The sequence below is a fragment of the Podarcis vaucheri genome (genome assembly GCF_965113315.1).
Source record: "Podarcis vaucheri genome assembly, chromosome: 12".
NCBI lineage: Eukaryota > Metazoa > Chordata > Lepidosauria > Squamata > Lacertidae > Podarcis > Podarcis vaucheri.
This window is the reverse complement of record NC_138750.1, coordinates 64337001-64363660: the sequence shown is the minus strand read 5'-3', so window position 1 is coordinate 64363660 and position 26660 is coordinate 64337001. Positions and strand designations below refer to the sequence as shown.

General features: G+C 57.8%; 2 protein-coding genes across 2 annotated transcripts; one reads left to right on the top strand and one right to left on the bottom strand.

The window, feature by feature from the left end:
• On the bottom strand, positions 1-12582 carry LOC309514904 (ATP-binding cassette sub-family F member 2). The gene is made up of 14 exons (XM_082192372.1): positions 12389-12582; positions 11377-11589; positions 9331-9513; positions 9004-9175; positions 8820-8915; positions 7490-7592; positions 7183-7278; positions 5634-5753; positions 4609-4698; positions 2837-2947; positions 2669-2731; positions 2233-2361; positions 1453-1656; positions 1-277 (listed from the first exon to the last, which is right to left on the bottom strand). Exons 1-14 carry the CDS (start codon positions 12549-12551, stop codon positions 134-136), a joined length of 1887 nt encoding a protein of 628 aa, XP_082048498.1. The 5' UTR covers positions 12552-12582; the 3' UTR covers positions 1-133.
• Positions 12583-13826: 1244 nt separating this feature from the next.
• On the top strand, positions 13827-23895 carry CHPF2 (chondroitin polymerizing factor 2). The gene is made up of 4 exons (XM_082192288.1): positions 13827-14212; positions 17477-18041; positions 19294-19476; positions 22487-23895. The coding sequence occupies exons 1-4, from the start codon at positions 13902-13904 to the stop codon at positions 23762-23764; spliced, it is 2337 nt and encodes a 778-aa protein (XP_082048414.1). The 5' UTR covers positions 13827-13901; the 3' UTR covers positions 23765-23895.
• The last annotated feature ends 2765 nt before the right edge of the window (positions 23896-26660 follow it).

The following is a 26660-nucleotide window of genomic DNA, read 5'->3' as shown; positions in this document are numbered from 1 at the left end:
GAACTGAAGAGAAGATTTGTTGCTGCCTGTTCCTTCCCCCTGGCAAGGCGGAGGAGCAGCAGGTGGGCTGGAGGCTGGCACCAGTCTCTGGGGGAAGGCAGCTCAGCCGACCCACCGGGCCGAAAGAGGGCCCTCAGGCGCTGTGAGTCTTCTTTGCCATCTGCGGAGGCGGCTCCTCGCCCACCAGCTTGGACTTGAGGTGCTCCTTGTAGGAGAGGATGTCGCCCGGCCACTTGGCGATCGTCCGCTTCTCGCAGACCCAGATCTCTTGGGCCACCTGGAAGGAGGAGCAGGAGGAATCTTGCGTCAGGGAAAGCGCGGGACCTCATCCGAGTCCAAAGCAACAATGTGTGTTTTGCCAGAGGGGCACGTGGAGGGGCTGAGGGTCACAGAGCTTTCCTGTAAAATTTGCTAGAGTGACCTCTGTGAGATCACTTCCTTTGCGCCTGCCTTGGCAGGAAGCGGTAACACAACACCCTGCCTTCCTGCCTGGGCACCTTCACCGTGCCTCCAAGTCGAGCACACACATTTGGAACTCAGACACCATTTGGAACTTGCATTTTGTACTTTATAACTTAGATAGCAGTTATAAAACTGCCTTCATTTTGCTACTGTCATTGCTACTTGTTCAAGACCTAAGTTACATAAGTAAATACTCCTTTTACTTCTTCACCAAATGATGGGCGCGTGATTGTTATTTGGGGAATAGTAATAATAATAGTTGTTGTTGTTATAACAACAACAACAATAGTACCGCACCCATCTGGCTGGGTTGCCTCAGCCACTCTGGGCGGCTCCCAACAGGATATTAAAAACACAATAAAACATCAGACATTAAAAACTTCACTAAAGCGGGCTGCCTTCAGATGTCTTCTATAAGTCAGATACAGTGGTACCCGGGATGCGAATGGGATCCGTTCCAGAGCCCTGTTCGCATCCTGAAGCGAACACAACCCGCGTCTTAACATGCGCGGGTTACGTTTCGCTGCTTCCGCACATGACATCATTTTGACCGTCTGCGCATGCATGCATGGCAAAACCCAGAAGTAATGCGCTCTGTTACTTCCGGTTTGCCGTGGAGCGCACCCCAAAAATACTTAACTTGAAGCACATTTATCCCCAGGTATGACTGTAGTTGTTTATTTCCTTGACATCTGATGGGAGGGCATTCCACAGGGCAGGCGCCACCACCGAGAAGGCCCTCTGGCACAACTCCAGATGTTGCTGAAGTTCCTGCCCCCATCCGTCAAGGCTGATTGATGGGAGAGTCCAGCAACATCTGGAGGGGGTAACTCCTTCACTATGGAACCTTCCCCACCCAGCACCAGAACTCATGGATTGCTTCATCCTCCTTGCAGGAGGGGGAGGGCTCTTCCCACCCCCCGCCCCCAGCGTGGCAAGAGTGAAGCAGAGGTCCCCCGTGCTGGGTCTGGGTCTGCCCCGTCCACTGACCTGCTGGATGAGCCGGAAGTCGTGGCTGACCAGCATCATGCCCCCCTCGAAGTCGTTGATGGCGTCTGCCAGAGCGTCGATGGTCTCGATGTCCAGGTGGTTGGTGGGCTCGTCCAGGAAGAGCATGTGGGGGTTCTGCCAGGCCAGCCAGGCAAAGCAGACGCGACACTTCTGCCCATCCGACAGGTTCCGGATGGGGCTCACCTGCCGGGCACGGCCGGGTCAGAAGAGAAAGAGCCAAGGGGGCCCGTCCAGCCCAGGGGCCCCTTCTCATAGGGACCACTCAGGGGCTCGAAGGGGAAACCCGCAAGCGAGGTCTGAGCTCAGGAGCAAGGCTCCCCCTTCCTGCGCTGGTCTAAGAAGAAGGAGGGTCCCCAGCTCATGGGGGGGGGGAGACCCACTTTGCACACAGAAACCCCCTAAATGCCAGCCCCAAAAGGCGCCTTCGCTTGAAAGGCTCAGAACTGGACCCAGGACTCTGGCGCAGTTTCAGGTTCTCAACATTAGGAAGAACATCTTGACAGCAATAGCTGTTTCCTCGGAGGCTTTTAAGCAGAGGTTGGGTGGCCATCTGTCAGGGACACTTTACCTGAGATTCCTGCGTTTGGACCCTGCTGTTCTATGATCTCATCCTGCCTGCCTCGGATTCCCCAGGGTTGCCCCCTGGTCTTCTGTGTCCTGCCAGGGGCTGCCCCTCAGACTCTGCTCCCCCCCCCCACTGCCCCACAGCAGCCACCACAGGCCTGGGGCTCCTTCCTTCTTCCCCCAGGCCAGACCCACCTGCTGCTTCCCCGTCAGCCCATAGCGCCCAATGATCTTCCTCATCTCCTCCTTCTCCTTGATCTCTGGGTAGCACTTCATCATGTACTCCAGCGGGGAGAGGTCCAGGTCCAGCTGCTCTTGCAAGTGCTGAGGAGGCCGAGGGGTGGGGAAGATGTGAGGGGAGGAGGCCACACTGCCGCCCCCCATTTTGCCCCCCCCCCAACATCCCTCTGAGGTAGGCTAGGCCGAGAGGCAAGGACTGGCCCCCAAAGTCACACCCAGCAAAAGCCTTCACAGGCGGGTGCAGATTCAAACTCAGGCCCTAGTCCCAACGCTGTAGCCACTAGGCCTCACTGGCTCTCTGCACCCCCAGGGAACTAGCAGGGCCCCCCACCCTTCCAGGTCCTTAGCAGTGCCCTGGGAAGGAGCCAGAAACCCCCCCAATAAACTGTACCTGGTGATATCTGCCAATCTTGACGTGAGAGTGTTTGCGGATCATGCCGTCGCTGGGCAGCAGCTGGAGGGAAAGGACAAGCCGGTCAGAGACTCCAGCAGAGGGGAAAAGAGGCCACTTCTATACCCCCAACCCCCAAGAAGCAAGCCCCAGGCGCCAGGTCCTCACCTCCCCTGTGAGGAGCTTGAGCAGCGTGCTTTTCCCAGCCCCGTTGGGCCCCACAAGGGCCACGCGAGTGTCCAGGTCGATGCCAAACTCCAGATTGTTGTAGATCCAGGGCTGAAGGGGACAGACAGAGAGGGAGGCAGACAAGTAAGTTTCCTAACTTTATTTCTAACCTTTTAAGTTATATGACTTGTCTGCTCAGTTCAATCATCTTGCATATTTTAAATATACCGCGGCTTGCTGTTATTAATTTTTTTCTGAACAGTTATAGCGTAGTAATGATTCATTGAGTGTGGATTTCAGTTTAATTATTGTTTACTGATATTCTGAGAGTTAATCTTATTGTGCGCTATTATATTGTAATGTATTACTGAATAATACTTGGTATCAGCTGCTTTTTTCAAAGTCAGATTTTTGTGTGTGCTTTTTTTGCCCTGGATTGGAATGTTAGAAGATACTTGATAACATTAAGTGTTATGATATTCCGTTCCACCTTAACAGACGTGTGGAATTGCTGTGTGTCACATGTCTGTTTACACTCCAGCACAGCTTGCTGGGAACTTCCGTTTGTGTGTATAGCTTTTGCTTATGCTGCTTGCTTGGACACGGAAGGGAGAAGACATGTTTTTCCTTTTGTCCTGATGTACGCTGATTACGTGGGACGTGGGTGGTGCTGTGGGTAAAACCTCAGCGCCTAGGACTTTCCGATCGTCAGGTCGGCGGTTCGAATCCCCGCGGCGGGGTGCACTCCCGTTGTTCGGTCCCAGCGTCTGCCAACCTAGCAGTTCGAAAGAACCCCCGGGTGCAAGTAGATAAATAGGGACCACTTACTAGCGGGAAGGTAAACAGTGTTTCCGTGTGCTGCGGTGGTTCGCCAGATGCAGCTTGTCACGCTGGCCACGTGACCCGGATGTGTCTTCGGACAGCGCTGGCCCCCGGCCTCTTAAGCGAGATGGGCGCACAACCCCAGAGTCGTACACGACTGGCCCGTACGGGCAGGGGTACCTTTACCTTACGCTGATTACACTGCCTGTAAATATGCTCTTCCCAGCCGTCTCCTGAGACTTCTGTGGCGTAGTGTTTACTTTGGCTGATCAGAGCGTGCTCCAGCTTCTGAAGCTGTGGGTCGCTGCTTCATGCTGCACCAAGGACTGGAGTTCGACCGGCACGTCGGCCGCTGAGCTGGAGCCAGCTGGGGGCTTGCCAACTGCCCCCGATTGCTTAGCAGCATCACAACAATAAGATCCTGGTGGACCATCTAGTCCTCTTCCCACAGTGGCCAACCAGATAACTCTTTGGGAAACCCAGGAGGAGGATCCGAGTGCAAGAGCAGCTCTCCTGTCCTCTGGTTTCCAGCAACTGGGATTCAGAAGCACTTACTGCCTCCATCCTGGCTAGGAATCACAAATTCTTCTACATGACTTTGCCTAATCCCCTTTTGAAGTCACATAGTTTGGCTCCTGCGGAAAGGAGTTCCACAGTTGAACCCTCTGCCGCAGGAAAGACTTCCTTCCACCTTCCCACGTTCGGCTTCATTGGACGTCTCTGTGTGAGGAGAGAGGGAGGAAAGCTTTCTCCTCTCCCCTTTCCTCCACGCCAGGAATAATTTTACAAGCCTCTATCCTGCGGCCTCTTCCTGGCCTTCTCTCTCAGTCATACATTTTGCTGCATCTCCAGCTTGGGAGCCGCCTTGTGTGTCACAGTACAGATAGGCGGCGTACGAATTAAGAGTGAATGAAATTCCGATATTGACAGCCCCCGGCCCCTCCGCTCACCCCATCCTGGCTGTATCTGAAGCTGACGTTCTGAACCATGATGACAGGAGGCGGGATCTTGCCGCACGAGGGGAAGTAGAAGGAGAGGGTCTGGGGAAGAAGAGGGAAACAAGGTCAGCAATCTGGGCTTCTCAACTTTTTTATTACATTTTTATTAGGAATTTAAACAAAACATATTATCTTAAAACATATGATCCTTAATTCCCCATCCCCCCCCATAAAACACCCCCCTTCCCTCGCTTCCCTCAGTTCCAATCCCTGGTTTCCTTAATTTGTCTAACAGGTTGTTATCAATAAAAGGTTTGTGAGTGTTTATTCAAAACCTGCCAAGGAGTCCAATTCACTTTGTTGTATCTTTAAGTACTTTGTAAAAGGTTCCCATTCATCAAGCTATCCTTGTCTCGTAGTTTATGTGTCAATTTTGCCAGTTCTGCATAGTCCATCAATTTCTCTTACCATACTTCTTTAGTTTTCCATCCTTGTGCTATTAAGACTCTCGCCGCCATTGTTGCGTACATTAAAATGTTTTTCTTTGGCAGGTCTTTTGTCTGGCAGGTCTTTCCCTACTATCGCTAACAAAAATGCTTCAGGTTTTTTTAACAAATATTCTAAAAAATATTTCAGGGGCCATGCTAATCTTCTCTGTATTGTTCCAATTTTAGTATATGCGCTGCTGAAGCGAGCACAGCAACCTTGGTTTCTCCTCCCTGCAGCACCCCAGGCCAGGAGAAGCTGCCACCTTCTCCCCTCCCAGGCCAGCTAGCGCCTGGGAAGGAAGGAGACCCGCCCAGGGGGGCCCTGGGTAGCTGGTCAGAGAACCACGGAAGTGGAGAGTTGGAAGGGACCCAAGGGTCATCCAGACCAACCCGCGGCATTGATTACAGGAACCGAAGTCCTGATCTTCTAGCCACCCCCCATCCCTGTACAAGAGCCCCAGGAAAGCCTGCTGAGTTGCCCCTGCCCCCCAGCTCAGCCCCTTCAGCCCCCACTTGTGGGGGCACAGGCTGACCGTCTCCCCACCTCACCTTGTCGTTGATCACCCGTTCGGTCAGCCCTGAGGCCATCATCTTCTGAAGGGTCTTCTCTTTGCTCTGCGCCTGGCGGGCCAGCTTGGCGCTGCCGTGACCAAAGCGGGCGATGTAGTTCTGCAACGATTCAGAGGTCAGCGGTGGGCGCAGAGGCGAGGGCACAGGGAGCGGGGAAAGGAGGGGAATAAATTTGGACAGAAGACTCAGACGAGGTCTCCTTTGAAGCCAGGCCACCAAGAAGTCTAGAGTCAGAGGGAACCACCTGCCAAAATGCCCATCATGGTGGGGTTGGCCAGATCCTGTCCCCCACCCCAGCACCAACCAGCAACAGCACCCCAGATTTTTTTGGGGGGGGGAAGGGGAGCACAAGAGCAATTAACATTCTATGGCTTTTAAAATATGCTTGTTTCATACTGTATATTATACAGTAGTACCCCGCAAGACGAATGCCTCGCAAGACGGAAAACCCGCAAGACGAAAGGGTTTTCTGTTTTGGAGGCGCTTCGCAAGACGAATTTCCCTATGGGCTTGCATCGCAAGACGAAAGCCCATAGGGAAATGCTGGCCGTCGGGAGCAAAGACTTTCGCCCACAGCCGACCTTCAGAAGAGGACCTCTTCTGAAGGCCGGCGGGGGGCAAAAGTCTTTGCTCCCCCCCCGCCTGCCTTCCCCCCCGCCTGCCCCGGGCGATCTTAAAATGCTGGCGGGCAGGAATGAAGCGTTCGCTGCCGACCCCCAGCATTTTAAAATCTCCAAGGGACAGCAGAGAAGTCTCTGTCCCGGGGAGATTTTAAAATGCTGGGGGTCGGGAGCGAAGCGTTAGCTGCCGACCCCCAGCATTTTAAAATCTCCCCCTGTCCCGGGAAGGTTTTAAAATGCTGGGGGTCGGGAGCGAAGCATTTTAAAATCTCCCCGTGTCCCGTGGGGAGGGGGGGCGGGGACACCTTCTGAAGGCGGGCAGGGGGCGAAAGTCTTTGTCCCCCCTGCCTGCCTTCCCAGGGGCTTTTAAATCGCCCCGGACAGCGGAGAAGTCCTCCGCTGTCCGGGGCGATTTTAAAATGCCGCCCGCCAGCATTTTAAGATCGCCCCGGACAGCGGAGAAGTCCTCCGCTGTCCCGGGGTTTTTTAAAATGCTGGGGGTGGGAAGAAAAGCCCTTGTCCCCGCCCCCCAGCCTTCAGAAGAGGTCCGGGGACAGACTGTCCCCGGACCTGGTCTGAAGGCGGTTTCCCTAGGAACGCATTAATTGATTTTCAATGCATTCCTATGGGAAACCGTGCATCGCAAGACGAAAAAACCGCAAGACGAAGAGACTTGCGGAACGAATTAATTTCGTCTTGCGAGGCACCACTGTACCCTCATTTTGTATTTTTCTGTTGTGAATCGCCCTGGGATGTTCAGCTGAAGAGCAGCATACAAATTCAGTAAATAAGTAAACGCAAATAAACTCTCCCCTCTCCTGTGATGTCCAGCAACTGTCTCCCACTGCAGGGGGCAGGGCAGAGCCCCCGTGGATGGTGGCCTTCAGGGGTCCCTTTGGGATGGCTACCTTCATGTGGGCAATCTGATCCTGCTCCCAGTGGAAGCGCTTCATTTGGTTCTCCTCCAGCTCCAGGCGGGTCTTCACATACTGGTCGTAGTTACCCTGGAGGAGGAGAGAGGGATATCCCCGTTGGCCTGGGGCTCTGGCCCGGGGAGGGGGCTCATCCTGCAACCCTCCAGGCCCAGCCACCACAGCCAGGGGGCAGGCACACAAAAGAGGACCCACGACTCTGGATTCTGGAAGCAGGGCCAGTCTCTCTCAGGAGGCGGCAGCAAGCCTCACAGCCCAGCGCCTGGCCCCGATTCCTGCTCACCGTGTAATACTTGAGCTTGCGGTTGTGCATGTGGATGATGTTGGTGCAGACGCCGTTCAGGAAGTCCTGAGAATGGGAGATGAGAACCAGGATGCGCTTGAACCTGCAGAAGCAGAGCCAGAAGTGTGAGAAAAGATGTGTGCAGCCTGGGAGTCATGTTGGACTCACAGCTGTCCATGGAGGTGCAGGTCCATTCTGCGTCCAGGGCAGCTGTCTCCCAGCTCCATCTGGTACGCAGAATGAGACCCTACCTGCCCACAAACTGTCTCGCCAGAGTGGTGCATGCTCTAGTTATCTCCCACTTGGACTACTGCAATGCATTCTACATGGGGCTACCTTTGAAGGTGACCCGGAAACTACAACTAATACAGAATGCGGCAGCCAGACTGGTGACTGGAGTAGCCACTGAGACAACCTAACACTGGTCCTGAAAATACACTTCCAAGCACAATTCAAAGTTTTGGTGCTGACCTTGAAAGCCCTAAGCGGCCATGGCCCAGTAGACCTGAAGGAGCGTCTCCATCCCCATCGTTCAGCCCAGACACTGAGGTCCAGCTCCGAGGGCCTTCTGGCGGTTCCCTCCCTGCGAGAAGCCAAGTTACAGGGAACCAGGCAGAGGGCCTTCTCGGTGGTGGCACCCGCCCTGTGGAACGCCCTCCCACCAGATGTCAAGGAAATAAACAACTGACTTTTAGAAGACGTCTGAAGGTAGCCCTCCTGTATCAGGAGGCTTTTAATGCTTGTTGTTTTTAGATATGCCGTAAGCTGCCCAGAGTAGCTGGGGAAACCCAGTCAGATGGGTGGGGTATAGATAATAAAAATACTATTAGCAGTAGTAGTAGTATTACTACTATTACTATTAATATTCCCTCTCTCATAACTCTTCAACCAACGGACATTCCATGGAGCTGAACATTGGAATATCCAGGACTGATAAAACCAACTGGGCTTTGTTAAACTGTGGAACTCCCTCCTGCAGGCGGCCACCAAGCTGGACGGCTTTAACAGAAGATTAGACAAATTCATGGAGCAGGAGAAGGCTATGGAAGCCTGCTAGCCAGGATGCTAGCTTCTAACAGCAGGAGGAGAGAGTTGCTCTGGGGCTCAAGTCCTACGTGGGGGCTTCTGGTGGGTCACTGGCCTAATCCAGCAGCCAGGCTCTTCTTATGGCACCTCCAGGTCCAGAGGCAGTCTATGCCTCGTTTCCCACGGGCATTTGGAAGAGGACGCTGGAGTAGGTGGGACCCAGAAGGGTCCTTGGAAAGGGGAGTTGGAAGGGAAGGCCGAGCTCAGTGGGGCAGGGGGTGGGGTGTGAGGGGCCGGCACTCACGTCTTCAGCTCCTCCTCCAGCCACACGCAGGCGTCCAGGTCCAGGTGGTTGGTGGGCTCGTCCAGCAGCAGCATGAAGGGCCGGATGAAGAGTGCCCTGTGGGGGGGGGGAGAGAGAAGGGGAGGCTGGTGTGAGGGAGCCTGCCCAGCCCCAGAGGAGCCCATCCTGCCCGCCCAGCACCCACCTGGCCAGGGCCACCCGCATCCGCCAGCCGCCGCTGAAGTCCTTCAGCTTCTTCCTCTGCATGAGGGGGGTGAAGCCCAGGCCGTGCAGGATCCGCGACGCCCGCATCTCCGCCTTGTCAGCGTCCAGCTCCTCCAAGCGCTCGTACAGCTCCATCAGTTTCTCACACTCAGCTGGGGGGGGGGAGAGAAAGCAGGTGAGGCCACCTGGCTCTGGGCCCCTGCGCTGCTGCTGCTGCTGCTGCTGCTGCAGTGGGAGATGTGTGTCCGCTCCCCCCCCCCCATTTGCCTGCGGTTTTAGGGCGCTGGACCAATTTAAGAGCCGTTACCGTCCTCGTGCGCCAGCCGCTCTGCTTCCCGCTCCAGCATGGCTCTTTCCGTGTCCACCTCCATCACGCACTGCAGGGGCGTCTTCTCGCTGGGGGGCATCTCGCGGGTCAAGTGGTAGATGTCGATGTGCTCAGGGATGGGCACCTCCCGCTTCCCGATGGCCGACAGCAGCATGGACTTCCCTGGGCAAGGGAGGCAAGCAGAGGGCCCCAGTGAACCCCAGGGAGACATTCCCAAGGGTGAGAGCCACTCGATGGTGGGACAGACTCCCTCAGAATTGGAAGGGGCGGTCTGTTTCCTGGAGTTTTTCAATCAGGAGTCGGAGTGTCAGGGGTGAACATGAACATGAAATTTATTACGGTCAGAGACCAGCTTGACAAACGCAAATGGAACTACAATCCCAATAGCAAAACAAACATTTAGAACAATATACAACAATGGATTTTAAGTTTAAAAGTGCGATAGGCATATAAACACATAAAAAGTTTAAAATAGGCTACCTTAGAGAAATGACCCAGGGGTGCTTTTGCTGCGATACCTGCCTTATAGGGGGTTGGGCGACCCTCGGGGTCCCTTCCAGGATTCCAAGACCCCTCTGGTCATCTCTAGCAATGCAGCCATCTCCCAAGGGAGCCACTCCTAGATGCCTGCTGAACTGACCCTCCGGCCCCAGAGATTCCTGTAAAACCTGCCTCTGTGGTGCTGCAGTGTTCAGAACTGGGAGGTGTCCCTCAGGTTCCCCTCTATACCTGGAGTTTGCGGCCCCCACAGGAGAGGGCCCTGGTGGGGAAAGGGCTGCCACATAGCCGGGGAACCCCCAAAAAGAAAGGCAGCCCCAGGTCACATGACGCCACAACATGAATATTCAGGAAGGAAGCTTCCCAAGTTTATTTAAATGCCATGCGGACGACTGTGTACAAGACTCAACACCTATATGTATAATAGTCTTGGAACAGAACAATGCAGGTATAGTATTGTTTAAAAGCAACTTTTTAAAAGTTGGGGGAAGGAGGTTTTTGGTATTGGCCCACATAAATGCCTGACTGACCTCACATATGAAAACTATCACACACAAAAGCAGTACCAAAGAACCACAGAACTGTAAAGTTGGAAAGGAACCCCAAGGCTCATCTAAATCGACCCCCCCCCCCCGCAATACAGGAATCAGATGAGAAGCAGAAATAGAAATGGCGAGTGGATGATCAGGGCTGATGTTGTCTCTCTGGCCCCGATGGCCAGCTGTGCTCCTTGGAAAGCAAAAAAAAGGGGTGGTGGGAGGGAGGGGGGCCTGGGCAGCAAGACCCCCAAACGACTGAGTCAACGAAACCCAGGATATTCTGACAGAAAAGATAGGGCAGCTACCAGCAAAAACACAGAACTTCTAGGTGGGCACCAAACTTCCATCTTTGCAAACTGCCTGACAAGATCAGTCTGAGGTGTCACCCAAGAGAGATGACAGCATCACGCAGAAATACTCTTGCCTGGTTGGACATGGGGCTGACGGGAGCTGCTGCCCAACAGACTCCACACCGCAGGCGATGAAAATAGTCCCCAGGAGACGGATCCAGGGCCATTGAGCTGCTCCTCGGACGCTGGCCAAGGAGGCTGATCTTCTGCCAAGAAGAGGCCAGGCAGTGCCCAACAACTGAGCTCCCACGGCACCCCAACAGCCTCTGAGGGAGAGGTGCCCATTTCCCCTTGGTTCTTCCAAGGCACCTCCTTGGCAGAAGGGCAAATGGACCAGTGGGGGTCCCAAAAAACCTCCCAGAGCTCCACTGGCATCGGTGCCACCTTGGCAAGGGCTGGAAGGCTGAGTCTGGCCCCTGCAATGCCAGGCTTCACAGTAAGCTCCCCCGTCTCCCACCCCTCCGTCCCGGCACCCATCCACCTGGGGGGATTTGTGCTCTGGCCCCCTTGCAGAGCTGGAAGGGGCCCCCAAGGGCCATCTAGTCCAACCCCCAGTGCCGAAGCTATCACAACTGTCCCTCTTGCCTACCCTACCCCCATGTTAGCCATGCCCCTTCCTGCCCCGCCCTTGGCCTCACCGGTGCCATTCAGGCCAATGAGGCCATAGCGCCGCCCTGAGTTGAGCTCCAGCTTTGTGTCGCTCAGCAGCTCCTGTCCATGGAAGGTGAGGGAGAGGTTGATGATGTGGACGTCGGTGCTGTTGGGGTGCGAGGCGAGGACCCCCGTCACGGCGCGGGCGGCCGCCTTCTTCAGCTCAAACTCCTCAATGGCCTTGGAGATGGTGTCCACATCTGGAGGGGGAACCACAGCTCCCATGAGAACCGAGGGGCTTGGGGGAGGGGAGGGAAGAGAGAACTGGGTGCCCCCCCCCCGTGGGTGCCCCCCCCCGCCAAGCCCCTTTCTTTCACAAGGAGAGAGATGAGGAAAGCTGCCTTCTGGAATGACACACAGCGGTTCTCCACCTGTGGGTCCCCGGATGTTGTTGGACTACAACTCCCATCATCCTTGAGCTCAGGCCTTGCTAGCTGGGGGTGAAGGGAGTTGTAGTTCAACAACATCTGGGGGCCCACAGGTGGAGAAAGGCTGGCTTGCGGGGTGTGTGACTTCTCCACAAAGGGGGTCCCCCCACCCAGGAAAAGGACTCGGAGAGGTACAAGCCCAAAGAGGGCAACAACCCCCCTGGCTCCTGACTGAGAAGGCTTTAGAGAAGGTGAGGAATCATCCCGGTGGGGGACCCCCCCCCCTTAAGGGCAGCCTCGTGCCCCATAGGCCGGCCCACGTGCCAGAGAAGGGGGGAGGGGGAGAGGGAAGAGCGGCCCTTCCGGGATCCTCGCCCGGCCCGGGGAAAGGCGGGAGAGGGCGGCTCCTCACTGAGGACTGGAGCCTTGCTTGAGAGAAGCGCTGAATCACCCCGATGGGGGGGGGCCCTGCCCCACATGCGAGAGGAAGGAGCGGCTCTTCCTGGCTGGGCCCAGGAAAGGGAAGGCGGAAGAGGGCGGCAGCCACCTCCCCGCGGCTCCTCGCTGAGGACTGGCGCCTTGTCGGCGAGGAGGCGCCGCGGAGCCCCCCTCCCCCCCCCGGCCGGCCCACCTGGCTCGGCGTCGGCCCCGTTGGCCTGGCGGCCCCCCCGGGCGGCCTCGGGCTCCCCGCCGGCGTCCTCGCCGTTCTCCTCGGGGCCTCTCCGGGGCCTCTGGCGGGCCTTGGCCGCCTCCTTCTTCTTGGCCGCCTTCTTCTTGGCCAGGTCCGACGGCATCGCGGGAGGAGGCCCCCACCCCGGCCCGGCCCGGCCTCGCTGCTCCTCCTCCTTCCGGGCTCCGCTCCGCCGGCGCCTCGCGCTCTCGCTCCTCGCTCTCTCTCCGCGCCGCGCTTTCCCTCCTGTCGCAACAGAGCAGCTGCCGCCGCCGCCACCGCCGCGTGCACCCCAGGCCCCGCCCCGCGACGCCGCGCCCCTCCGCCAATGGCCGCGCGAGACGTCAGCGCCCGCCGGGCCCCGGGGCACGCCGGGAAGGCGAGTCTGGCCGGACTGCGGCGCACCTTGGGAAATGGAGTCCGGAGGGAGGCGCCGCGGGGGCGGAAGAAGAGGAGCGGGAGGAAGCGCGGCAGGCCGCCTGGCGGGGACGGGGGCAGCGTGTGAACGCCAGACACGTGTCGCGGCCCAGCTGCGGAGGACCGGGGCGGAAGGTGAGCCCCGGGAGCCGGGCAGGAGCGAGGGGGAAGCCGCCTCCGTCCGAGGGGAAGGGGCAGCCCGCCCCGTCGGGGCAGCCGCGGAGAGCAGCCGGCCAGCCCCGCTCCGGCCTCTGCCCCTCCTTGGCGCCTGCCCCCTCCTGCTAAGGGACCCCGCTGGCCCCTTCCTGCCCCCCCCAGGGGGCGCCTCTCGGCGGGGGTGATGGTGCCCGTCCCGACCTCTTTCCTCCCTCCCGGTTCTGCGCTTGGCCTCGGCCTTAGACAGCGCGGTCGGGGGTGGTCCCCTTGCCCTCCTCCTGGGGGCACTTCGTGGGGTGGGTGCCGCTGTCTTCCATGGTGACCCCCTTCCTTCCTCCCTCCCTCCCCGCTCCCAGGTCTGCGCTTAGCCCCGGCCTTGGACGGCGCGGGTGGGGTGGCCCCCTTGCCCTCCTCCTGGGGGCACTTCGTGGGGGCGGGGGCTGCTGTCTTCCTTGCTGTCCAGGCGCCCATCCTCCCTGACCTCCCCCCCCCCCTCTGCCCGAAGCCCTCGCTTCAGACGGCGCGGGCGGGCGCACCGTCTCCTCGCTCCCTTTCGGGGGGCGCCTTGTGGGTTGGTGCCGCTGTCTTCCGTGCTGCCCAGGCGCGCCATGGTGACCCCTTTCCTTCCTCCCTCCCTCCCCGCTCCCAGGTTTGCGCTTAGCCCCGGCCTTAGACGGCGCGGTCGGGGTGGTCCCCTTGCCCTCCTCCTGGGGGCGCTTCGTGGGGTGGGTGCCGCTGTTCCACGGTGACCCCTTTCCTTCCTCCCTCCCTCCCCGCTCCCAGGTCTGCGCTTGGCCCCGGCCCTGGACGGCGCGTCCGGCAAGGCGCCCCGCTGCCCCTCGGCTCGCCGCTCCATGGTCGCGGAGCCCCGGCTGCCCCGTCCGGGCGCCCGCCGCCGGCCATGCGCGTGGCCACGGTGCTGGCGGTGCTGCGCCCGGCGCTGCCGCTGCTGCTGGGGCTGTCGCTGGGCTGCAGCCTGAGCCTCCTGCGCGTCTCGTGGATCCAGGGCGACGCCGGAGACTCTTGCGCCGACGCCGCCGGCGGAGCTGCGCTGGGCCATGGGCGCCAGCCCGACGGAGAGGGGCTGCCGGGGGCCGGAGGAGGAGGAGCGGGGCCGGGCAAGAAGGAGGGCGAGGAGTCGCAGGAGGAGTTCAAGCCGCGCATCGTGCCTTACTACAGGGACCCCAGCAAGCCCTACAAGAAGGTGCTCAGGTAAGGCGCTTATGCTGGAGGGGGCAGCAGCCTTCTCCCCAGAGCTGGGTTCCAGGGGCTTTGGGGAGGAGGAGGAGCACTGTCATGCCACAGGTAAGCAAGGCTTTTGCCAACAGTCCCAAATAATAATAATAATAATAATAATAATAATAATAATAATATTTATTTATGTCCCATCCTCCCGAGCCGAAGCCGGGCTCAGAGCGGCTAACAACAATAAAAGTAACACAACATTCTAAAATCAATTCATTTTCAAAATCAGTTCAAAATCAAATTAATGGCAACCATTGGGATAGAGTTCTGTGAGGATGACCAAAGGAGGGGGTCAGGCTGTGCCTTGGCCAAAGGCCTGGTGGAACAGCTCTGTCTTGCAGGAAAGATGTCAGGTCCCACAGGGCCCTAATCTCTTGGGACAGAGCGTTCCACCAGATCGGGGCCACGGCCGAAAAAGCCCTGGCTCTGGTTGAGGCCAGTCTAAGCTCCCTGTGGTCTGGGATCTCCAAGGTGTTTTTATTTGCAGACCGTAAGGTCCTCCGTGGGGCATACCAGGAGGGGCAGTCCCGTAGGTACGAGCAGTGGCGTAGCGTGGGTTCTCAGCACCCGGGGCAAGGCAAGTAATTTGCGCCCCCAACCCGTGGATTTTAGCACTCGAGTCTCTTCCGCGCCCCCCCAGATGTTGCGCCAGGTGCGGCAGCCCCCCCCTGCACCCCCCACGCTACGCCACTGCTCCCACCACAAGTCTTCAGGACAGCCTTCCGAAGGCTGGCGGCGGGAGAAGGTCTCTCCGCCCCACCTCCAGGCTTCGGAGGAGCCTTCCGAAGGCTGGCGGCGGGAGGAGGTCTCTCCCGCCTTGGAGAGGTTCCCGCTTCCTCGAGGGGGGCGGCCAAACGCGCCCCCCCAAATGTTGCGCCCGGTGCGGCTGGCACCCCTGGCACCCCCCACGCTACGCCACTGGGTACGAGGGTCCTAGGCCGTATAGGGCTTTAAAGGTTAAAACCAGCACCTTGAACCTGATCCTGTACTCCACCGGGAGCCAGTGCAGCTGGTAGAGCACCGGGTGAATGTGATCCCGCAGCGAGGACCCCGTAAGGAACCTCGCCACGGCGTTCTGCACCCACTGAAGTTTCTGGATCAGTCTCAAAGGCAGCCCCACGTAGAGCGAGTGACAATGATCCAGTCTGGAGATGACCGCCATGTGGATCACAGTGGCCAGGTCAAAGCCCTCTGGCTTTGGGGGAAGCAAAGACTCTCAGAAGAGAACTAGGAATCTAGATAGACTGCCTCTGTACCTGGAGGTTCCAGAAGAAGAGTCTGCCTGGCTGGTCCCTTTAGTCCAGCATCCGCAGGGTTCAATCAGATGCCTATTATGGGAAGCCTGCAAGCAGGATTTGAACACAAGACCACCTGCTCCCTCCCACTGGAGGCACAGCATAGTCATCCTGGCTAAGAGCCCTTCATGGCCCTCTCCTCCTCCTCCTCCTCCATGAATTCGCCCAGTCTTCTCTTAAAGCCACCCAGATTGGTTGCCATCCCTGCCTCTTGTGGCCAGGAGTTCCGCAGTTTAACTCCGTGCTGTGTGAATAAATACTTCTTTTTCTCTGCCCTGTGCCTGACCAACATTCTGCTTCATGGGGTTTCCATGAGTTCTAGTGTCATGAGACTAAGGAGGGAAACTTTTCCTTTCCTACTTTCCCCATGCCATGCGTGATTTCATAACCTTCGGTCAGGGCTTTCCTTTGGTGCGCTTCCCATGCGCTGGGGACAACCGCGCTTGGGTGCTGCTGCAGCTGCTCCCCACATTGCAGGAAGGGAGTAGAGGCAGGGAGAGCATGGCTCAGCTACAGTAATAATAATTATTATTATTATTATTATTATTATTATTATTATTATTATTATTTATACCCCGCCCATCTGGCTGGGCTTCCCCAGTCACTCTGGGCGGCTTCCAACAAAATATTAAAATACCGTAATACATCAAACATCAAAAGCTTCCCTAAACAGTGAGCTGGTGGTGCCCTTTCCCCGGGAGAACGGGCCCGAGTGTCCCATGCACCCTGATCCAGGGGCTGCTGCTGCAATGCAGGTCTGTGGGGAGGGAGGAGCGTTCACGCTCACAAAGAGTTTGCCCTCCTTTTGTCTGTACCCCAATGAACCTGCGGGGTGCAAGTGCCCAGGAGCAGCGTTGTAAGTCTTCCCCCGAGTTGCAGTAGCTCAGGCTTCCAGCTGCACCCAGAGAGGTCTTTGGCCCCGTTGGTGGCCAGCGGGGAAGGAGCGCTGCCTCAGCCAGAGGCCAGAAACACAGGCCCCTTCAGCGCTCCCCAGGCCCATATCGACGGGGCTTTCCTTCTTTAAGTTCTCAAAGCTCCTAACCGAGGTCGGGGTAGTCCTCTGAACTAGCCAGATGTTTAACTGAGACGCAGTCAGTCCCTCCTTTGAAAAAGAAGGCTTTAGAGTCTCCTTGCCCCAAAATGGCAACTAGGCATTCTCTTTGGGCAACTGGAACCCTGGTTTAAGTGCCTAGCTCATATATCTTGAGTTTCCAGCACTGAATGGATCCATGAGTCTCCCCGTCCCGCAATGACAAGCTCTGCTCCTCCCTGGTGTCCAAGAACGCGCAGGATACTGAGGAGAGTCAGACAGAGGTTAGAGCTGGAGGCTGCTTGGGAAACATCCAGGAGGGTCGCAGCCATGCGGGGGGGGGGGGGAGGGAGCAGGGCCCCTAAGTCCTGGCAACTGCTCCATCGGGGCAACACCTACTGGGGATGGTGGCTGAGACCACCAGGCTGAGTCTACGGTGGTACCTTGGTTCGCAAACGTAATCAGAATAGCCGACAGCTGCATCAGACGTTCAGCTTCCAGAAAATGTTCGAAAACTGGAAGACTTACTTCTAGGTTTGCAGCATTCGTGAGCCGATTTGTTCATCAGCTAAGCTGTTTGAGAACCAAGGCACCGCTGCATTTTGTTTCCTTGAATAAAGAGTTAACTCTTTACAGGGAAGTTTTTAATGTGTGATGCTTTACTGTGCTTTTATAATTTGCTGGAAGCTGCCCCGTCAGATGGGCAGTGAGTAAATGATTTGTTGTTGTTGTTGTTGTTGTTACCTTCCCTGGCACTGGAGATTTGCTTCCTTTCTTGCTGACCTGCCCCTGACTCCAGCCCAGACCATATCTGTATGTTGCACTGCATCGTATCCCAGTTTCAAGTGCCTTTTTACTTCTGTCGCTTTCCCCTTGAGACAAAAAGCTCTCCTTCTCCTTTCGCAGGACGCGCTACATCCAGACGGAGCTGGGCTTCCGCGAGCGGCTCTTTGTGGCCGTGCTGACCTCCAAGGCCACCCTGGCCACCCTGGCCGTGGCCGTCAACAAGACGGCCGCCCACCACTTCCCCCACCTCCTGTACTTCACGGGGCTGCGGGGGGCCAAGGTGCCCCACGGCCTGGCGCTGGTGTCGCACGGGGACGAGCGCCCCGTCTGGCTCATGTACGAGACGGTGCGCTACGTCCACCAGCACTTTGGGGGCGACTTCGACTGGTTCTTCGTCATGCAGGACGACACCTACGTCCAGCCGGAGCGGCTCAAGGCGCTGGTGGCCCACCTGAGCATCCACCAGGACGTCTACCTGGGCCGGGCGGAGGAGTTCATTGGCGGGGACGAGCAGGCGCGCTATTGCCACGGCGGCTTCGGCTACCTGCTCTCCCGCAGTCTCCTCCTCAAGCTGCACCCCCACCTGGACAGCTGCCGCAACGAGATCCTCAGCCTGCGGCCGGACGAGTGGCTGGGCCGCTGCCTCGCAGACTTCCTGGGCACCAGCTGCACCTCCCAGCACCAGGTGGGCAGGCGAGAGTTCCACGGGGCTAGAGACAAGAGTCCCACAGGGCCAAGGGGCTGGGAGATGGAGGGAGGGAGGCAGGCAGGAGTCAAACAGGGCCAAGGGGCTGGGAGATGGAGGGAGGGAGGCAGGCAGGAGTCCCACAGGGCCAAGGGGCTGGGAGATGGAGGGAGGGAGGCAGGAGTCCCACAGGGCCAAGGGGCTGGGAGATGGAGGGAGGGAGGGAGGCAGGCAGGAGTCCCACAAGGCCAAAGGGCTGGGAGATGGAGGCAGGCAGGCAGGCAGGAGTCCCACAGGGCTAGAGACAAGAGCCCCACAGGGCCAAGGGGCTGGGAGATGGAGGGAGGGAGGCAGGCACGAGTCCCACAGGGCCAAGGGGCTGGGAGATGGGGGCATGGAGGGAGGCAGGCAGTTGGGAGTCCCATGGGGCCAAGAGGCTAGGAGATGGAGCAAGGCAGGCAGGCAGGCAGGAGTCCCACAGGTCCAGAGGCAAGAGGGGCCAAGAGGCTAGGAGTTGAGGCTAGGCAGGCAGGACTCCCACAGGGCCGAGGCTGGGAGATGAAGCCTGGCATGAGTCCCACAGGGCGAAGAAGCTAGGAGATGAGGCCAGGCAGGCAGGAGTCCCACAGAGCCAGAGCTGCTCCAGGGAAGCCAGTGCCCTCTTTACGCTTTGGAGCCCCTCCCAGCGGGACACCTGAGTGAATGCTGTGGGGCTCGCTCAGCCTCCGACTTGCTACTTCTGTCTCTGGGTTTTTTTAATAGCTGGGGAGGCCGTGAGGGGGGACTTGGGAGACAGGGGTTGGTTAAGGCAGACCTTGTCTGCTTCGAAGAGGCCTGCACTTGCCCAACAGCCCCATGGTAGTGTCTTGCTTGGTCTTAAGGGACAACACCAGTCCCAAGGCAAATCTCCACATTCTGAGAAGTTTAAGTAGGGGGGGAGAGAAAAGCCAGGAAGGATTTGTGCAGAAGAGCAAAGGGAGCCGGCTGGTATTGCCTTTGTCTGGCTCTCTGTGGCTGCAGGGAACATGTTGGGAGATTGGAGCCTGGAGGTGAGTTCGAATTCCTGCTCAGTGAGAACACAGGCTAGGAGACTTTGGGTCACAAGCTTAACTTGGTTCGCAGGGTGGTTGTGATGGGGATTGAACATCTGCATCACACCTGCTTTTGGGGATGGAAAAAGAGGGAGCAGATAGTAAGTCTTTGATGCAAATACTTCTGCAGAGAAGGACCCATCATTTCCTCCCTCTCTTAGGGTCAGAATTACCTGTCCTATGAACTGGCCAAGAATGCGGACCCAGAGAAGGAGGAGGGAGAAGACTTTTGGGGAGCGATTGCCGTGCACCCCGTCACAGAGCCCACCCTCATGTACCGCCTGCATAAGAGGTTCAGCCGGATCAAGCTGGAGCAGACCTACCAAGAGATAGAGGAGCTGCAGGTAAAGAGGGGAGAGACCCCCCAACACCCCCCAAGACTCTCTCACTGGAGAGGATGGAGGCCGCTGGGTACTGGTCTCAGGCAGGGAAGGTGGGGAACAGCTGTGGGTCACCTTCCAGCAAGGCAGGGAGGAGACCCCGGCATCCTGGGACTTCTAAGGCAAGGTCACTTCCACAGAAGCAAACAGGGTGACACCAGAGACTCCAAGCGTCCCTGATTCTCAGGGTGTCCCTGGAGGGGGATGCAAAGTCATCCTTTTGCTCACGCTTCTCTGTACACAGCATCTGGTGGAACGGAAAGTCTGCTTTTTGGTTTGGTTCAGACTACGAAGGAGCTGCTGGAAGGATAAGACCCTGCAAGCTCCACCTTCTTCAGCTGAGGATCTCCCAGTAGGGGCAGCTGGAGGCTTCTGGGGGCTGACAGTGGGGTGCATGAACGTGATTTGGGGTGCCTGCGGCAGCTGCTGGGCCCAGGCTGGGATCATGGGGTTGGTGGCTGAGAGCCTGGAGTTCTGGCAACTCAGCTTCATTCTTAGATGATAATATTAATAATACAGTGGTGCCCTGCAAGACGAATGCCTCGCAAGACGAAAAACTCGCTAGACGAAAGGGTTTTCCGTTTTTGCGTTGCTTCGCTAGATGAATTTCCCTATGGGCTTGCTTTGCAAGACGAAAACGTCTTGCGCTTTTTTTTAAAAGCCGCTTGAAGAGGCGCAGTTGCGACGGATCGTGCTTCGCAAGATGCAAAACATCGCAAGACGAAAAGACTCACGGAACTAATTCTTTTCGTCTTGCGAGGCACCACTGTATTCACTAACAATATTCACTCTGGGCGGCTTCCAACAAAGAATTAAAAATACATTAAAATGTCACACATTAAAAACTTCCCTGAACAGGGCTGCCTTCAGATGTCTTCTAAAAGTCATAGTTGTTTATCTCCTTGACATCTGATGGGAGGGCGTTCCACAGGGCAGGCGCCACTACCGAGAAGGCCCTCTGCCTGGTTCCCTGTAGCTTTGCTTCTCGCAATGAGGGAACCACCAGAAGGCCCTCAGCGCTGGACCTCAGTGTCTGTGGGGCTGAAGGATGGGGGTGGAGACGCTCCTTCGGGTATACTGGACTGAGGCCGTTTAGGGCTTTCAAGGTCAGCACCAACACTTTGAATTGTGCTCGGAAACGTACTGGGTGCTAGTGTAGGTCTTCAAGACCGGTGTTATGTGGTCTCAGCGGCTGCTCCCAGTCACCAGCCTAGCTGCCGCGTTCTGGATTAGTTGTAGGTTCCAGGTGACCTTCAAAGGTAGCTCACGCTACTAACCCGGCCAGATGGGCAGGGTACAAATAATAAATTACTATTACTACTATTACAGAACTGCGGATTTGGACGGGACCACAATGGTCATCCAGTCCAGCCCCCTTCAGGGCCAGAAGCCACAGCTCCAGAACCCCTGGCAGGTGCCCCCCCCCAACCTCTGCCTAGGAATCTCCAGTGAAGGAGAGTCATCACACGTTGGGCCTGGTGGGCTGGAGACCACTGGGTGGGTCTAGCTGCAAAGAGCCAACCAGCAGTTGTGGCACTACTCAGAGTAGGTGCTAACTCTTCGTCAGCAAGAACACCATGAGTTTCAGGCCTGGCGAGCCCAGCTGTTCATTCCCAGCGCCCTCATGAATTTCATTTCAATTCACTTTTAATTTGTATTCTGCCTTTGGCTATTACTATGCACAAGGCAGTTTACAAGCTGAAGAAACAACAAAATAGACAGCAAAGATCATACACGCAATGACAATCTGATCCAAAGCATAAAAGTCACAATCATTTATATCAGTTACCAAGACTGAAAGTCACCTGCCTCCCCACAACCATCTCTAAGTCTCCTTCTCTTCAGGGCTTTATCCAAGCAACTAGAGACTGTGCCTGCATGCAGCCTACTGCTGCCCTGCCCTTTTCAGCCCTCTTCTGGTTCTGGGAGACAAGGTGGGAAGGGAGTGTGTTGCAGCAGGAGGAGGAGGAGACGCCCTGTGCTTCTTCCCTCTCTGCCTCTTGGCCTCCCTCCTCTCCCACCTCAGCTTCTGCCTCTGATTCTGTACTGCCCTCTGCCACAGACTCCCCCTGCTCACTAAGCCCTGTCCCCTCTTCAGCTTCCCACACCTTCTTCTCCCTCTGACCCCAACTGGTTCAGTCCATGACACACCAGGCCTTGTAGATTCGGTCAGCATCCTTTGTTTCGGGCTGAGCTATACTTTTTGGAAACCCCCTTTTCCAGCCCCTGCCACGGGGTGGTCCAGCTGTGCTGTAGCCTTATTGGAGTTCACCGACTGGGTCTGCGTTGCTCCCGGACAGGAGGAAGGAAGTCAAATGACACCGAGGGTTGGTTCAGAGAAAGAGTTTTTTTATTTCTGCTCTCTGGAACAGCAGAAAGGCACTTGCGAGGTCAGTCCACAGCAAGTCCAAAGAAATGAGAGATTTCATGCAGTATATATATCCTCCAGGCACCCTCTCCCCCCTTCCCCAGGAATCCAGCCACATCAGCCTATACACGCAGGTTGACATCACAGATGTTCCTGCTCCGGTATTTTTAACCATAAAAGGGTGTTCCTTCCTGTACTTCTGACCATAAAAGGGTATTCCTGTTCCTACTCTTATCTTGGAGCAAGAGGTCACCAACTCCAAGAACACACTCTGGCGCTGTTCCCGGACTAGGTCTGTGCGTCAGGACATAAGATAAGACCTAGGCATGTCATCCCCACTCCACTGGAACAGCCAAGGTCATCCTTGCCATCACAAACTGATAAAGGAGAGGGCTCTGAACACTTGTTTGTACAGCCGGGTTTTTGTTTATACATTGACTCAGAGCTCGTTAATGGATTTTAGCTAAGGAAAAATAGGGATTTTGGTGCCCATTTCAAACTGCCTGCACAGTCAGTTTTGGGTTTGGGAAACCCATTCCTTCAGTGCGGCAAGGGAGAAGGTCGGGGGACGTCTTAACGGGGGTTCTCCTCCTCTCTCCCTGGCAGGCTCAGATCCGCAACCTGACAGCGCTGATGCCGTCGGGGGAGGCAGAGCTGTCGTGGCCCGTGGGGGTCAGCGCCCCCTTTTCCCCCAAGTCCCGCTTTGAGGTGATTGGCTGGGACTACTTCACGGAGCAGCACCTCTTCTCCTGCCCCGACGGGGCCCCCAAGTGCGAGCTGCAGGGGGCCAGCAAGGCGGACGTGGGGGACATCTTGCAGGCGGCGTTGGAGCAGCTGAACCGGCGCTACCAGCCGCAGCTGCGCTTCCGCAAGCGCCGGCTGCTCAACGGCTACCGCCGCTTCGACCCCACACGGGGGATGGAGTACCAGCTGGAGCTGCTGCTGGAAGCCGTGACGCAGAAGGGCCACAGCCACCTCCTTTCCAAGCGCGTCCAGCTCCTGCGCCCGCTCAGCCAGGTGGAGATCATCCCCATGCCCTACGTCACGGAGGCCACCCGCCTGCAGCTGGTGCTGCCCCTCACCGTGCCGGAGCTGGACTTCCTGGGGGGCTTCCTGGATGCCTTTGCCACCAACGCCCTGGACGCCAGGGACAACTCCCGCCTGACCCTGCTCTTCGTCTACGACCCCTACGACGCCCAGCGCGTGGGGCAGGTGGACGTCTTTGCCGGGGCCAAGGCCATGGTGGCAGAGCTGGAGAGGCGCTACTCGGACGTCAAGATTCCCTGGATCAGCGTCAAGACAGAGGTCCCCTCCCAGGTCAAGCTGATGGACATCGTCTCCAAGAAGCACCCTGTGGACACCCTCTTCTTCCTGGCCAGCGTCTGGACGGAGGTCACGGCCGAGGTCCTCAACCGCTGCCGCATGAACGCCATCAGCAGCTGGCAGGTCTTCTTCCCCGTCCACTTCCAGGAGTTCAACCCGGCGCTGGCCTTCCGCGGGGGCGAGCAGGCGGCCGGTGGGGGCGCTTCGGCCGCCTCCGACTTCCCTCGTGATGGGCGCTTTGACCGGCAGGCCTTCTCAGAGGCCTGCTTCTACAACGCAGACTACATGGCGGCCCGCGCAAGGCTGGCGTCCGACGTGCTGGACCGCGAGGAGGCTCTGGAGGGCCTGGAGGCCTTCGACGTCTTCCTGCGCTACTCGGAGCTGCACGTCTTCCGGGCGGCGGAGCCGGGGCTGGCGCAGAAGTACGTCTTGCGGGGCTGCAACCCCCGTCTGAGCGAGGAGCTCTACCACCGCTGCGTCCTCAGCAACCTGCAAGGACTCGGCTCCCGATCCCACCTGGCCATGGCGCTCTTTGAGCAGGAGCAGGCCAACAGCACCTGACCGGGGGGGGGGGCCACAAGGAGGGAGGCTGCTGTGCTTGGTGGCTGGCGGGGGGGACGGAAAAGAAGACCCACTGAACCAATTTTTACAAAAAACGAGAAAACCAATTAAACGTTTCCTTGCTGCTGCAATTGCCCTGCCTGTGTCACTTGGGTCTCTCCTCCTGTTTGGGGGTTGGGGGGCGGAGAGGGACGGAGCAACAGCAACAGCTCAGTCCTTCATGGGGGGGGACTTAGAATGATGATTGGCATTGCGCGTGGGGGACAGGTGAAGTCAAATGGCTGAGTTACCAGCACTGAAGTGGGCTCCCCCTGGGATGCAAGCCTGGGCTGTGTTCATGGGGGGGGGGGTTGCCCAGACTACAAGACCCTCCTCTTGGCCTGGCTGATGGGGTCCCAAGGAAAGCAGAGCAAGACGTTTGGCACCATCTGGACTGCAGGAGTTGCTGGAAGGAGGCGGACAAGACACTATCCAACCACCTTAAGGACTCCACCCTGGATTTGTTAGCCTTCGGATTTGTTAGCCGTCTCTTCTCCTGAAGATATCCCGCAAGGCAGCAGAGGTTTAAGATCAGAGTTTTCCTTTTCCTAGATGGGCTGCTACCTTAAAATCAGCCCCTTAAAATCATAGGTTCAGAATTGTAGAGTTGGAAGGGACTATGAGTGATCTAGTTCAACGCGTGGCAATGCAAGTCTCTCTTTGCCCCATGTGACCCTATGATCTGGAGCAGGGCTAGGCAACCTAAGGCCCAGGGGCAGGATGCGGCCCAATCGCCTTCTCAGTCTGGCCCGCAGACGGTCCAGGAATCAGCGTGTTTTCCCATGAGTAGAATGTGTCCTTTTATTTAAATTGCATCTCTGGGTGATTTGTGGGGCAAAGGAATTCGTTCATTTTCCCCCTTCAAAATATAGTCCGGCCCCCCACAAGGTCTGAGGGAGGTGGACCGCACCAGCTGAAAAAGGTTGCTGACCCCTGATCTGGAGGGTGTTGATCTCTCCCCACTGCGCTGCCCCAGCACTTGGCAGCCATTATTCTGAAAGACGATCTGCCCCCACACTGCCCACGTTTCTCTGCTCCCTAGTTGGCTACTCCCAGCCTTGGTGGCCATGCGCCATCCTCCATCGCCCCTTCTCCCGCTGTCCTCCTCGCGAGCAAAAGCTCCCCAAGGACTGTTGAGCACATGGCCCGCAGGTCTAAGCTGCCTTGGGTGGGGTGCAAATCCGCCCTCCGCAGCAACTGAGCGGGGAATGTCTCTGGCTATTATTATTTTTTTAGGACGGGGCGTCCCATCTCCGCGGGGCGCCTCGGGTTGGGAGTCTGACGCTGCCTCCATCCCCACGTGCCGCAGAAGCGCCCCATTTCCGAGCGGTGGGGCTGCCCTGCCGTGAGAGCGGCGCATATAAGGGCTGTGGGGGGGGCGCCTCTCCCCCTCTCTCCGCAGCACCGCGCAGGCGCCTGGCGAAAGAGCAACGCGTGTGCCCGAGCCGGCGCCGGCCGCGCCGGAGACCCCGCCAGGTACGCGGGTCCGGCGAGGTGGGAGAGGGGCTCTTTGGGAGGGCAGCCTTCCTCTCCGCGCGGGCCAGTCGTCTGTCTCTCACCCTGCGCGCCCCTTGCCCAGGAGGGGCCGCGACCTGCGCCCGAGACAAAGCCCCCCACTCCCATTCCCGAGGCGGAGAAGGGCTGTGCTGGGGCCGACGGAGTCCCGGGACCCTTCTGGGGCGCAGCCTTCCCGCCGAGATCCCCGCGCTCCTGCGCGCCTCCGACGCTGCGCGCATCTTGCGCGCCTCCGCCGAGCTGGGCTCCCCTTTCGAGCCGGCGGCGGGCATCAGCCTCTCCCTGCCCGGCCAGATCAGGGGGCGCCTGGCCGAAGAGAGGCTGCTCCACTGCCCCTGCGCCCTGTTTACTTTTTCCCTTCCAGAAATGGATCCCGCGGCTCCGCTGCGCGCCGGCCCAGCGCGGCCCCACCGCCGCGGCGTCAGATAATGGGGGCGCCGAGCGGCTCAAGTCTAAGCGACCCCGCCGCCGCTGCTGCCGGACCTTTGAGATCTACCTGGCCCGGAGCAGGTAGGCTCGGCGGCTTTCAGGGCGAAGGGACCCCGGGGGCGCCCGCGGGCCGGGGGGGTGGTGGTCTGTGGTTCGAAAGCGCAGCCGGGCTCTCCAGAGGGGAGGTCGGAGGGGTCTCTTCCTGCTCCCTGGCTGCGCGTGTTTTCTTGCCTGCGCGACTTGCCGGCTTCGGCAGGTCCGGAGAGCGCAGCGGGAAAGAGCAGCTGCTTGGGATGCAGAATGTCAGTTCCCGCCTGAAACCCAGAGGAGGCGATGCTGAGCTGGACCGAGGGGGTCTGACTCTGTATCTGGCAATTCCCTACGTTCTGATGTGTCGGGGGAGCACAAAATGCCAGCGGCTGAGCCGTCCCCTCCTCCGCGCTTGGGGAGGCCCTGGAATGACTCCACTACCAACCCCCACAAAGTCTCAAATATCCTGGGACCTGTATGAAGCATAAAGTTGGAAGGCACCCCAAAGGTCATCCAGTCCAACCCCCTACAGTGCAGGAATTGCAAGCATTAACTAGGGACTGGGAGCGGCCTCCGAGACCATATCACCGGTCCTGAAAGACCTACATTGGCTCCCAGGACGTTTCTGGGCACAATTCAAAGTGTTGGTGCTGACCTTTAAAGCCCTAAATGGCCTCAAATGCCCAGTATACCTGAAGGAGCATCTCCGTCCCCATCATTCAGCCCGGACACTGAGGTCCAGCTCTGAAGGCCTCATGGCAGTTCCCTCCCTGCGAGAAGTGAGGTTACAGGGAACCAGGCAGAGGGCCTTCTCAGTGGTGGCTTCCGCCCTGTGGAATGCCTTCCCATCAGATGTCAAGGAAATACGTAAACAACTATCCGA

Bases quoted from the DNA above. Each gene is read 5' to 3' on its own strand.
- LOC309514904 (XM_082192372.1), bottom strand. From the start codon at position 12,551: ATGCCGTCGGACCTGGCCAAGAAGAAGGCGGCCAAGAAGAAGGAGGCG. The intron at 9,176-9,330 runs GTAACGGCTCTT...CCCCCCCCCCAG, and splicing joins GCGGCTGGCGCACGAGGACG to CTGAGTGTGAGAAACTGATG. The intron at 2,732-2,836 runs GTGAGGACCTGG...CTTTCCCTCCAG, and splicing joins TCAAGCTCCTCACAGGGGAG to CTGCTGCCCAGCGACGGCAT.
- CHPF2 (XM_082192288.1), top strand. From the start codon at position 13,902: ATGCGCGTGGCCACGGTGCTGGCGGTGCTGCGCCCGGCGCTGCCGCTG. The intron at 14,213-17,476 runs GTAAGGCGCTTA...CTCCTTTCGCAG, and splicing joins CCCTACAAGAAGGTGCTCAG to GACGCGCTACATCCAGACGG. The intron at 18,042-19,293 runs GTGGGCAGGCGA...TCCCTCTCTTAG, and splicing joins GCTGCACCTCCCAGCACCAG to GGTCAGAATTACCTGTCCTA.